This window comes from Felis catus, chromosome B1 (genome assembly GCF_018350175.1).
Source record: "Felis catus isolate Fca126 chromosome B1, F.catus_Fca126_mat1.0, whole genome shotgun sequence".
NCBI classification, from domain to species: domain Eukaryota; kingdom Metazoa; phylum Chordata; class Mammalia; order Carnivora; family Felidae; genus Felis; species Felis catus.
In genome coordinates this window covers 147,375,583-147,388,008 of record NC_058371.1, presented here as the reverse complement: position 1 = coordinate 147,388,008, position 12,426 = coordinate 147,375,583, and the positions used below count along the sequence as shown (strand labels likewise).

The 12,426-nt window shown below is 36.1% G+C and overlaps 1 protein-coding gene across 5 annotated transcripts in view; it reads left to right on the top strand.

The window, feature by feature from the left end:
- Positions 1-6,330, top strand: part of SLC4A4 (solute carrier family 4 member 4) — a 351,984-nt gene extending 345,654 nt beyond the window's left edge. For all 5 annotated transcript variants that reach the window (XM_023253060.2, XM_019829398.3, XM_019829396.3 and 2 more), the window contains 2 exons: positions 1,125-1,204; positions 1,909-6,330. In XM_023253060.2, coding sequence (XP_023108828.1) covers positions 1,125-1,168 — 44 coding nt within the window. In that variant the 3' untranslated portion in view covers positions 1,169-1,204; positions 1,909-6,330. The remainder of the gene's footprint in view (positions 1-1,124; positions 1,205-1,908) is intronic.
- The last annotated feature ends 6,096 nt before the right edge of the window (positions 6,331-12,426 follow it).

Below are 12,426 nucleotides of genomic sequence, written 5' to 3'. Positions count from 1 at the left end.
AACAGAGAGAGAAACCAAGGCAGAAGCTGCAGTCTTTTATAACTGAATCTCAGAAGTGACATGCCATCACTTCTGCCATGTTCTAAGGGTCACACGCCAACCAACCCTGGTTACAACATGGAAAGGAATGACACAAGGACATGAATGCCAGGAGGCACCAGGAATGCTGGGAGGCCATCTTGGAGGCTGGATGCCACACTGGGTTTAAAGAACAATTAAAGCAGTCTCAACTCTGATGCCCAGTCTGTAACCCATGACATGTAACTGAGGCTAATTTCTTCTCAGTCCCATTAGCAGGATTTAGTTAATATTTCTTTTTTCAATTCAAGCTTCTCAAACTATATTCTGGATTCATTTTTCATTTTATTAATGCATTCATAGCAAAACAAAACTGTGTAAGGGACACGGCACGTATGTCTTCTGTTGGCATCATGACCTAGGATAGCCCTTCTAAGTACAGTTTAAAGGCTGCTGCAAAAAAATAAAAAATAAATAAAAAACACCAGCTAGAATTGGAGGCTCATGAAGAAAGCTGTATGGCAAAATGGTTCTTTTAGTGGTAGCTGTTATTCATTCTCTCAGAAATCCATTAGAAAGGTGCATGGAACAATTGATATGAATTAGAAATTTACTTAAGCAAAATATCTCTGATCATTCTAACTGAAATCTTTTCTAATGCCATATTAGTCTTTTATAATTCATGAAAGAACAAAATTGTTAGTAGAGGTGCAGGAAAATTAAGTTCCTCAAAATCTTCTTCTCCCCCCATGAGTAATAGCAGGGCAAAACTGTGGATGCTGAAGAAGAAAGGAAATCCAAGGGCAAAACTTAAGACATTAAGTAGATCCTCTACAAATGTTTGGCCTCCTACCCCCTCACCGAAAAGAACAGCGGTCCATCCCATTGTATTCACCCAGAGGAAATGAAGCTAACAGATTTTTATCTTCATCACATTAGTTAGATTCTTAGTTCAATACGGTTGTCTATTGAAATTGTCTAAGTATGCCTTTCTGTTTCCCATTGTAATGCATCAATTTTTATGACAACTTTTATGTTTTACTCAAATTTTATATGTTCCCTAAGTCTGCTGTTTATGATTTAAAGAATTTTTTTTTTTTTTCCAGGAGAAAGATCACCAACATTCCTTGAACGCCACACATCATGCTGATAAAATTCCTTTCCTTCAGTCACTCGGTATGCCAAGGTAAAGGACAACTCGGTATTTTACATTGTTCTATGGGATGATTGCCCCTCAGAAATGTAGCCCATGGTGGATTATTGGCAGAATACCTTGTTTCCTGTCCTGTCTACAAGTTATCTGAAATCGCTTACCCAATCCCCGAACCTCTCCCCAGCTTTTATGTAGAAAGTGTTCTACGAGGCCTACTATACTGCGAAGTAATGGAACTTTCATTGTCATTAAGGTAAAGCCCAGGACTCACATTCGCTTTTATTGCTTCCGCATCATCTCTGTTTGAAGGGTAACTGCTGGCAGCTCTCCAGTAGTTTTCTTCCCTAATCTTAACACGGCTGCAGAGACCTCAGACCCTCCTTGATTTTCCGAAAAGCAAAACTCATGAATATTTTCTTCATGTAAGTCTGTTTGTCCCTTTAATTTCTCACGGTATCACCTGCATGGCCGTCCTTCTTCTTGATTTTTGTGTGTGTGTTTTTTTTGAAACCTAGGTATGAAATTTTTAAGAAATTTTTTACTTGAATTTCTTGACTCTTCTGGTACCTTCCTCCCATTTAAGAATGTTTGTGTTTAATACAGAAAGAGCAGATAAGTATTTTAAAGAGAACAAAGGACAGACCCATCCAGCTTCTGCACAGTGCAGAAGTATATTTGACACATGATAAAGGAAATCTGATTTACTTACTATTTCCTTTCTTTTCTTTTTTCTCCAGTCCTCCTAGAACTCCAGTAAAAGTTGTGCCTCAAATTAGGATAGAACTTGAGCCTGAAGACAATGATTATTTCTGGAGGAGCAAGGGAACAGAAACTACATTGTAACCTGTTTGTCTTTCTTTAAAATTGACAGTTTTTGTTGTTAATGTTCTGGGGTTTTGTCTGGTTGTTTATTTTTTAATTTTTGTTTTGTTTTGGGTTTTGGTCATTGGCCAAATAATATAGTGCTCACTCTGCTTCTCTCTTGCATAGGTAAAATCAAGACCATACTGCACTGTTCCTTAAAAACATCTGAAGAATCCCCTTTTCTTTTCACACTTTCAGATGTGTCCTCTGACAACCAAATTCCTCTGTCACTGAAGACACACACAGACCCTGTCCTTTTCCTTTATTAAGCAGAGGGCAAAAGTATTAAGGATTTTGTAACACCTTTTTAACGTATTGAAGGAACTTACAACTAGCTTTGGAGCTGTGCTTACTGGCTTGTCTGTCTGCCTGGTAGAATAAACCTTGACCTCCAGGCAGAGTCCCTTCTTGCTTCTAGAGCTTTCCAGGACTGGAAAAAGTGCTGCAATGCGAACTTGCTCTTGCTTGTAAGCCCTAATCTTAGAGTTATCAAAAGAAGAAAAACTAAAGGTACTTAACTCCCTGTAGAGAAACTGTTGCCATCATTGTAGCAAGTGCTGGAATATCCCTTTTTCCTATGCAACTTTTTTTAACCCTTTAATGAACTTATCTGTTGAGTACATTGAAGAATATTTTTCTTCGTAGATTTTGTTGTTTAAATTATGGGGCCTAACCTGCAACTTATTTTTTGTCAATTTTTTAAACTTTTTTTTAATTACTGTAAAGAAAATGAATTTTTTCCTGCAGCAGGAAACATAGTTTTGAGTAGTTCTACCTCTTATTTGTAGCTGCCAGGCTTTCTGTAAAAATTGTATTGTATATAATGTGATTTTTACACACACACACACACACACACACACACACACACACACACACGGATACACAATCTCTAAGGTAAGCCAGAGGGCTGGATCAGATTAAAAACACCATGTTTCTAAGCATCCATTTTTCCCTTTCTTTAAGAGAAATTTACTGTTCTATGAAGAGATTGGGGAAGAAGGGAGAAGCTCCTATGTAATGGGAATAACTGATGTTTTGATAATAGTAATATCCAGACATAGATGCTGATTGTATTACCATGTCGATGTCCTATGCAGTATTTTGGACATTTTTTTCATTTTGAGATATTTGTGTGTTTGTGTACATACTCTGTGTGTGGCTGGTGCACATATGTGCAGAGTTAGAAAAAGACAGAGCGAAGGTAGGCAATGGACAGTTATCCAGACCCCTGTGTCAGTTTTCATAAAACCCAAACCCCATTATATATGAAAAATCCATGAGAGGTCTGAGAGATTTACCATTATGCAAATAAGGCTAAATATATTTTATTGCCCAGATGCCATCACGGATCCTACAAAATTCATAGAAATATTAATAGACCATTGACCTATTTATAGTGTTTATGGGAATGCAGACAGATCTGCTGAGGTATGTATATGTACATATGTGTATGTATATATATGTGTATGTATGTGTGTGTATGTGTGTATGTATGTGTGTGTATGTATGTGTATGTATATGTATACATATGTATGTATATATATGTATATACATACATATGTATATATATATACACACACACACATTTTAACATTGCTCACACATGTTTTTTAGGATGGATATATTTCAAAGTACCATACTGAAAATTAGAAAAAAGAAAATTGGGTCTTTAGTCACCAAATTTAGCATGTTATTTAAGTGTAATCTTTTTAATAGGTTGCATTATGTGTTGTGAGTCTGCATAACTGAATTCATAATTTTGGATTTATGTAACCACATTTGTGATATATCCTAACTAAAACAGGTTGCTGGAGGAGTACCAGAAGCAGGATGAAGCCATTTATTTGGTTTCAATATATGCACATAGTGACTCCCACTCATTCTTGTGTTAATTAAATTATAATTCTGTCCTCTTAAAATTTTGATTATAAAAATCTTATTATCCTGAATTAGCTGTTACTTTTATAGTATCTGCTAATCTTAAAACGTTAAATTTTATACAAATTAGACATAAATGACCTGCAATTTGTTTTCATTAAAATGAAAGCAGCAGATTACGTGTTATTTGTTAAAACCTTACACACCAGATTTTGACATCGCGTTTGTATTTAGAGCTATCCTTAAAATGATTATACTACCTGGTTTTTCATTACTCTAATATAAAACTATATAAGAAGATTTTCCTTTTTCTTTACCAAGGGAAGCATCAAAAAAAATGTCTAAGAGCCATGCATAATAAGTTCAGTCTAACCTATGATCATGTTAAATTAAAGACACCTTTATTCACTTTTATAAAAGCCCTAGATATAATACTTTATCTTTCTGATCATGAATCAAGTATTTCAGGATCTGTGCCTTTCTCCATCTCTTTCAAAGAACTCCTGAAGCGACTTAACTCAATATTTCAGCCTTTGAGCAGATCTAAAAGCTATCTGCACATCCACTTATGATCCCTATTCTGTGGCAAAAGGTTGAAATTCATGATGTGAATGCAGTATAGTACTTTCTGTCTGCTAAAAGTAACAGTTAATATCACACCCTTGCAATATTTTGGAGCCCAGGGAAACTTTTTAAAAATCATTAGTTTCAGAGGAACAGAAGTAGTTACCCAACAAGCATACAAAACCTGAGGTCCATACAGAGCCACCAGATTATCTGCATTTCAGCTGAATTTACTCATTGTCTGAGGACCAGCCGGATCTGGCGGTGGTTTTGTTTGTGTAAACTGGACACACAGAATACAGTACAAAGGTGAATTTTTCACACAGTGTCATTCCCCGATGTGAATACAGAGACATGAGTTGTTAGGAGTCCAAGATGAAGTGTACACTCCCAAGATGTCAAGCAGAAGTCCTGTGGTTGTACAAACTTACTGTTGAAGAGATCACTGGGCCAAGAGTTGGCCTTATCAAAGGAGCATAAAGGCCTCTCATTTTGCATTTGAAAGAAAATCTCTTGGAGACACTGTTTTCCTTGATAAAGATCACTCTTCTTCTGTGTGAGACAAGGACTTGGAATCCTAACTATTTTCTGTGCCACAGGCAGTAGTGATCCTGCCTCTTCTTCCAGTGAAGCAGTGGAGTCAGGGGGTGGGGGACGGAGGCTTAACGATGTGCAAAAACAAAAACAAAACCCTCTCTAATGAGCCCCCACCTCAAGAAATGGGGGAAGGGTGGGAAGAAGTGATTATCTGCCATCAGTAAGTCAGTTTGTGTATGTTTCATGCACACGCACCAACACACACAGAGTAAATCTTTTATCAGCTATATATTGCTGTATAATATAGAGAACGATTGTCTTCCGAGTTTTTGGTTCTTTTTTTTTTTTTAAACTGTGTTAAAGTACTTGAAATGTATTGACTGCTGACTATCCTTTGAAAACAAAACAAAACCATTTGAGTTGTATTACAGAGGTTGACATTGTTCAGGGATGGGACAAAGCTTTCTTCAAATCTTTTCATACCACTTAGTGATTTTGGTGCAGGAACTTGAGATTTTCTTATTTATTCCATGATATTTCACATCTACTCTTCACAGCATGAGCATAAAGCCCAGTGGCACCAAGTGGCTGAATACAATCAAATGGTATTTTATAGCATTTGACTGGCTGAAGGGCCTTGGGAGTTTTCACATGATGATTTCATTGAGCTTCATTGCAGCCTGAAATTAAAAAAAAAAAAAAAAAAAAAAAAAGTTTTGTGATATATGCTAGCCAGTCAAGTTGTGTTTTGACCAGAAATTTGGGTATGACCTATTTCTTAGCTCATTTCTCTGTGCTCTATGGGTACATACAAAAATCCTGAATTCTGTTTCCCAGGCAGATAATTGCAACTCAGGGCTAAAGTCATCCAGTGAAACTTTTAGAGCCAGAAGTTAACTTTGTCCCAGTCCTACAATGTGAAAAGAGTGAGTAGTTGCCTCTTTTTTAGCCATTTTCATGGCTGGTACATATCTGTACACCTTACTTTTCAGAATCAATACGCACTTTCAGATATTCTTATTATTATTCTCTTAAGTCTTTATTAACTTTGGAGAAATGATGCATCTTTTTATTTTAAATGAAGTAGATCAACATGGTGGAACAAATGATAAAGAACAGAAAACATTTCAATATATTACTAATAATTTTTTTCCAATATAAAACCTAAAATTCCTATAACATTATAGTATTTTACAGTTTTATGAAGCTTTCTATTGTGACTTTTATGGAATTAAGAGATGAAGAAGATGAGATATTTTAGCATTTATATTTTTCAAAATTAAATGTATACTTAAAATAAAGTAACTTTATGCATTTATGAGTGTCAAGTGCTTCTGTTCAACTCTTCAAATAATTATGAAGTGCCTGTTATTTTACTCTTTGGGTGTTACAAGGAATACAAAGATGAGTGAGTTAGAGTCCCTGACCTCAGATGGCTTTTTATCACTCCAGGCAGAATGATAAAATAAGCATCCAAATTATATAAAATAAGAGATTGTCAGAATTACCTATTCAAGTATTAATGAAGTAATATGCAAGGGTTCAAAGAAAAAAATGTATCCAACTAAGAGCAATGAAATGGTTTTACTGAAAAAGTTGTGTTGTTCTTCCTCTTTTATAAAGTTAGTGAAATATAAAATGCCATTTTTTGAATCCAGGATGATGTATATAGTCAATTCTCAAAGGAAAAAAAAAAACTTGCTAAGCATAAGCACTTATTAAAAAATTATTCAAAAAAAAAAAAAACGAAATCTTGGAATGGTACTCCTCAGAAGGTACATGACACCTACTTCCTCCTGCTGGGCCTATCCAGGCTTCCCTCTATTATTTACAATTCTCCAGGAAACTTCAGTTCTGCCTGTGGTTATAAACAGGGAGTGGTGGTTGGTGGACTGGGGAGGCAGCACATAGAGGGGATGAGAAAGAACCATTGGTAGCAGTAAAAAAAAGTACATTAAAAAAAAAAGTAATGAGACACAGACATTGGCTATAACAATCTTTCAACCTAGAAACTTCATGTAGAGTCAAGAGCTCTGAGCATCTGGATGGTGGTAGTGGTGGTGAAAATGGGGTTTGGATTTCATCGCTGAGCTGGAAGAAGCAACAGAAGCCGCCACACTTAGAATAGGTAATAATATGGGTGAATCTGTTTAATTCTTCAGTGTACCCACAGAGAATTGTAAATGTCGTCATGTGTAACAACAACTGAGTCAAGAAGTTCAGATCAAATTGTATTTGGTATGTTATGAAAAAAACTGGGCGCTTCAGCGGCTCTTCTTTACTTGATGTACCTGAGAACAGGGGAGGAAAGCACAGAAGCCTCTGAACAACCAACCCGCATGTCTCAAGGGCTAGGCGCCACAGTTTGAACACCATCATTTTGGGAGAAGAGCTCAAATCCTCCCACAGAATCTATTTCCACTTGTTTTATTCAAAACGCTTCAATGTGTTAAGCTTGGTCATCTGTGGCTTTCTCGGAACACAGGACATTAGAAATAACAGAAAATTACTGATAGGAAAAGTGAGTTAGCAAGAATCAAGAGCTTCAGCCTGGTAGGAAAAGAGGAAATATTTTTAAACCTATGAGAAGATACTTTTAAAACTATAAAACATACTTAGGAACTTAAAAATCAGGCTATTTGGTACAGAGGCAAGGACATCACAACAAATCTTAAAAGTAGATGTATTGGTTTTACAGGGAAATGATTGAATTGAGTAAATGTCTTGCCTGTTGAAAATATATACTCACTATTCTGCCTCCAGGATCTTTTTTAAGAAAAAAATTTAACGTCCATTTATTTTTGAAAGAGAGAGAAAAAGCACGAGTCAGGGAGGGGCAGAGAGAGAAGGAGACACAGAATCCAAAGCAGGCTCCAGGCTGTGAGCTGTCAGCACAGAGCCCTATGTGGGGCTCAAACCCATGAACCATGAGATCATGACCTGAGCCAAAGTCAGACACTTAACTGACTGAGCCACCCAGGCACTAACCCCCCTCCCCTTTTTTTAAATGTAAAACTGACTTCTGTACAAATTGATGAACCAAGATTTCTCCTTTTCAAGACTCCATAAAATGATTGTAAAGGAATAAAACAATTATGGAAGGTGGCACATGTGACCCAGAGACACCCACAAATTCTAATGATGAAAGGCAAATGCATGTTTGGATGATAAAGCAGTCTGCAGGAAGCTGCAGCTCAGAACACAGAGGAGGATACAGTTAATGTCATTGATGGATGGCCAGGAGAATCTCAGTAAGTCTCAGACTCAAGTATCAGAGATGGGAATGCGAAGTAGGACTGGCTGAAAATGGGTATTAACAGGATGTGTGTGTATATATAGAATCTGCTCTCCTACCTCTGCTCGTCAATCAGCCTAATGCCACGCTCTTCTCCTTAGATTAAAAAAAAAAAAAAAATCAGAGTTCTTCTCCAAGATAATTGAACAAACTGTCTTGAGAAAAAGTGGGAACACCTATTGAAAACACTAAATTCCTCATCTGACAGACAAGGCCTGAGAGTCAACAAAACTCACCCATAGGCAGAACGTTCCTTGTCAAATATTTTTTCTCATTCAAAATGTGAAGATACATATGGGCAGTAAGAATCACAAATCATTTGAAGAAATCCTTTAAGCATTACTGAGAAAGACCAAGGCTAATAGAAAAGATTAATCCTTTAAAAACAAGTGTTTCAAAGACCAGAAGAAAACTTGCAAAAAAAAAAAAATCATTGTAATTTACTTTATACTTGAGAAAACACTACCCATGCAAAATTTGAATGGGATCATTTTTAAAAGAAGAAAGAATTAAGAGAGAACACTTGAAAATTTAAAATACCATTCCAAAGTTTTTACAAATTACAGAATAGTTGGAAGATAAAGTTTATAAACTATCCCAAAATAGAGAATCCAAAAGAAAAGAGAAAATATGTAAGAAAAGGCATAAAGTATCAATCTATAAAATAAATAAATATTCTCAGAAATGAAGGTAGGTACACATCTTCATATATAAATCTGAATGGCCAGAACAACAATTGTCTACACATAATACTGTGGAATTTCAGGTAACCAAGAAAAAGATTTCAAAACACAAAAATAAGAATCAGAAAAGAGGTCACATACAGAGAAATAAAAATCAAGACAATGACAATCCTTTCAACAGCAAAATTAGAACAGCTAGAACATAGAGTGCAATGTTGTGAAACTTCTAGAGGAAAATGATTTTAAACCTAATATTCTAGATGTAACTAACCTATTAATAAAGTATAAGGTAGAATAAAATATTTAGGAACCATCAAATTCCAGTTTATCTTCCCACTTACCTGTTCTTAGGATACTACTCACGAATATACCTCACTATTCAAGTGAGACAGAGTCAGCATCACAAAAAACAATCAGCTTTGTTGAACAGTAACGTCCCAGCATAATAGGTGTGCATCAGGCTTGGAGAGCAACCAATCAAAACTAAAGTAGAAGGACAGAGAGTTGGGGAAGGGACATAGAAAAAGTACTCTGTGGAATGGCTAAAGTGACTGGAAACTTGGAGAACTTGGGTATAAGATGAAGGCATTGAAAAAAAGGGCAATTAGAAAATTCTAGAAAAAATAAAAGTTGCACAAGAAAGTCATGGTCCAAATATTAACAAATCGATCCAAATTGGAAGAGAAGGTAGGGAAATTCAAGGAAAAGAATGTGCTTCATTCCAAGAAGGAGTCAGGATCTGGAAGATATTGGGGCTATGATGAAAGCATAGGTTTATTTTCTCAAAGCAGAAACAAAAACACTCAGGAACTCCAGGAAAAAAAATTTAATACTGTATGAATAGTAAATACTCCAAATATATAGTAGACTCATGCTTTGACCTATTGATGGAACACATAAGGAAAGAGCATTTACTTGAAGTTGACATCCTCCTTTGAGTGACTCAGGTGTAATTATACTGGATTTGTAATTATACCCTACTACTTGGGTGTACTAGAATATTAACATAGAATATTAACATTGTCATAATAATGGAAATAAATTTATTGATTTCAACATTCAAAAAATTTTAGGGAACCAGCTGCAAATGAGATTATTACCTGTGACAGTGTAAAAGGCAGCTGACAGAAGGTTGAAAGTAGGAATGAGAAAGAAAAAAATGGAGAAAAGTGCAAGGACACTGTGTGGCCTTGTGTTTGGACAAATGAATGTGTATGAACAAACTAATAACTTTTAATTTGGGCTTAAATAGTCTGGGGTTAGGCAGCTTCTGGATATTGTTCATTGTGTAGATACTGTCAGAGCTAACATCTCTGTACTTCTCTTGGTTGTTTTATTCATGTTGAAAGAGAGCTGTTACATTTTTCATAAATATCCAAACAGAAGAAGCAGGTAAATACACAAAGGGTTTTCTCTTAGCTAGATTTTGCCTTTATATTTGGGAAAGGAGGCTCTGTCTCCCAAAGAAGCAGACGTCTCCTATGTCTAGTTGGGTAGATCTGAATCACCCACCCACATTTAGATCAATCACTGGCTAAAGGGAATTTGATTGACATCTTCTGGGGGTGAAACTAGGGTTGAGGTCTATCCTTCATGACCTCAAGGTATATCAGTCTAGTACCTGAAAAAAATCACAAGTGGTGTGATGGGGTGGAAAGAATGGATTAAAGGTAAAATTTCACAGTAATATGTTGTTTTGAAAATAAGCATTCTCCAGTGTTAGGAATGCTCTTGTCTTCTTTTACCCTATTTAACCTGATCTTGGGTGTCAGATTGACCTAGTGAAAATTTAGCTCAGTCAGGATTATTTCAAACATTAAGTTTCAGTGATAGAATTGTCAAAGGGTGCATCAGTTGAACACTAGCAGTTATGGAGCTTCAGTTATTGATTAGGCTTCTCAACTGGTGGCCACAATAGAACTACAAGTAACTATGAATTAGTGGATTAGTGACTATATATATAAGCTGTTGTTAAAGGATCAGCTTTTTTGAAGGGTAAGACTGTGATAGATGCTATGATTAGAAAGTGCTGAATCTATTTTTGATGTCATGATATACATATCCCCCTACTAAATATGTAATTTAATACAAAATGTATCTTTTTATATAATGCTTCTAGAACACTGTGCAAGCTGACATCCACGATATGAATACAAGTTAGGTTTAGAATTTCAATATCTTAATTATTTATTATCTAGGATGAGAAGCTTGAGTATTCCATTAATAAGCTTAAAAATGATGTTGTTGGGTTATTTATGAATTTTGCGAAGAGTAACTCCGGTAGGCTACCTTTTCTTTGAGTGCAATGCTTAAGAAATCAAACAGGTATTTCAAAGACTTGGAACAGCTGAGTGTGTGGATGACTTATATGGAAGGATTCAGTGGTTAAGTATCAAGGCTTTGGAGTTAGCTTTGAATTCCACCCTTGCAAAACCTTCTGAGTCTCAGTTTCCCATCTGTACACAGAGGTAGTAACAATATAGTATTTTATCTCTTAAAGAGATTGTAATGAGAAATGCATGTAAGATATTTAGTGCAGCACCTGTCAAGAATCCTACCCTTTTATTCATATTTCAGCAATTCAATAATTTAAATTAAATTATGCACGGGCGCCTGGATGGCTCAGTTGGTTAAGTGTCTGACTTTGGCTCAGGTCATGATCTCACAGTCCATGAGTTCGAGCCCCGCATGGGCCTCTGTGTTGACAGCTCAGAGCCTGGAGCTTGCTTCAGATTCTGTGTCTCCCTCTCTCTGCACCTGCCCTGCTCATGCTCTGTCTCTCTCTGTCTCAAAATAAAAACATTAAAAAAATTTTTTTAATAAAATTAATTATGCAATAATTTAAATAAAGCTGGAGATAAATTGTATATGCATGATTGCTAAAAAGCTGCTTCCAAGAAAATTAATACTTTTCTTAAAATTTTCATGGAGAACTTCCAAACTACTTGAGAATTAACTGCTTTCAAACATTCAAAAGCACTTTCAGAGTAAGTGTCCCCATAGAAACAATTAATAGACTAATTATAAAGCTCCCCCATCTATTTGTTACAGTATATTCCCTGAAAACCTCCACTGGAGAATTACTTAACAGTCACTTATATGGTCTCACTATGTGGTAGGTGATGTTCCAGATGCTTTACAAATATTAATCTATCCTCATAACAACCCAATGAGAAAGGTACCATTATCTTTCCATGTTATAGTCAAAGAAACCAAGGGATAGAAGGTTAAGTAACTTGTCCTTAGTAACTGACGTGCTGCAGGGCACTTCTCAGCACTTTCTCAGGACCCGGGCTGTCATTGTAGGTATTCTGGCTGCTGACAGTCACAGGTGAGTCTTCCTCAGAAATTTCCTTTAGCCACAGCAAACTTCTGTACCCACAGTTATTCCCCTCCCTCAAAAGCAACCCACATCTAATGACCCTTACCTCAGT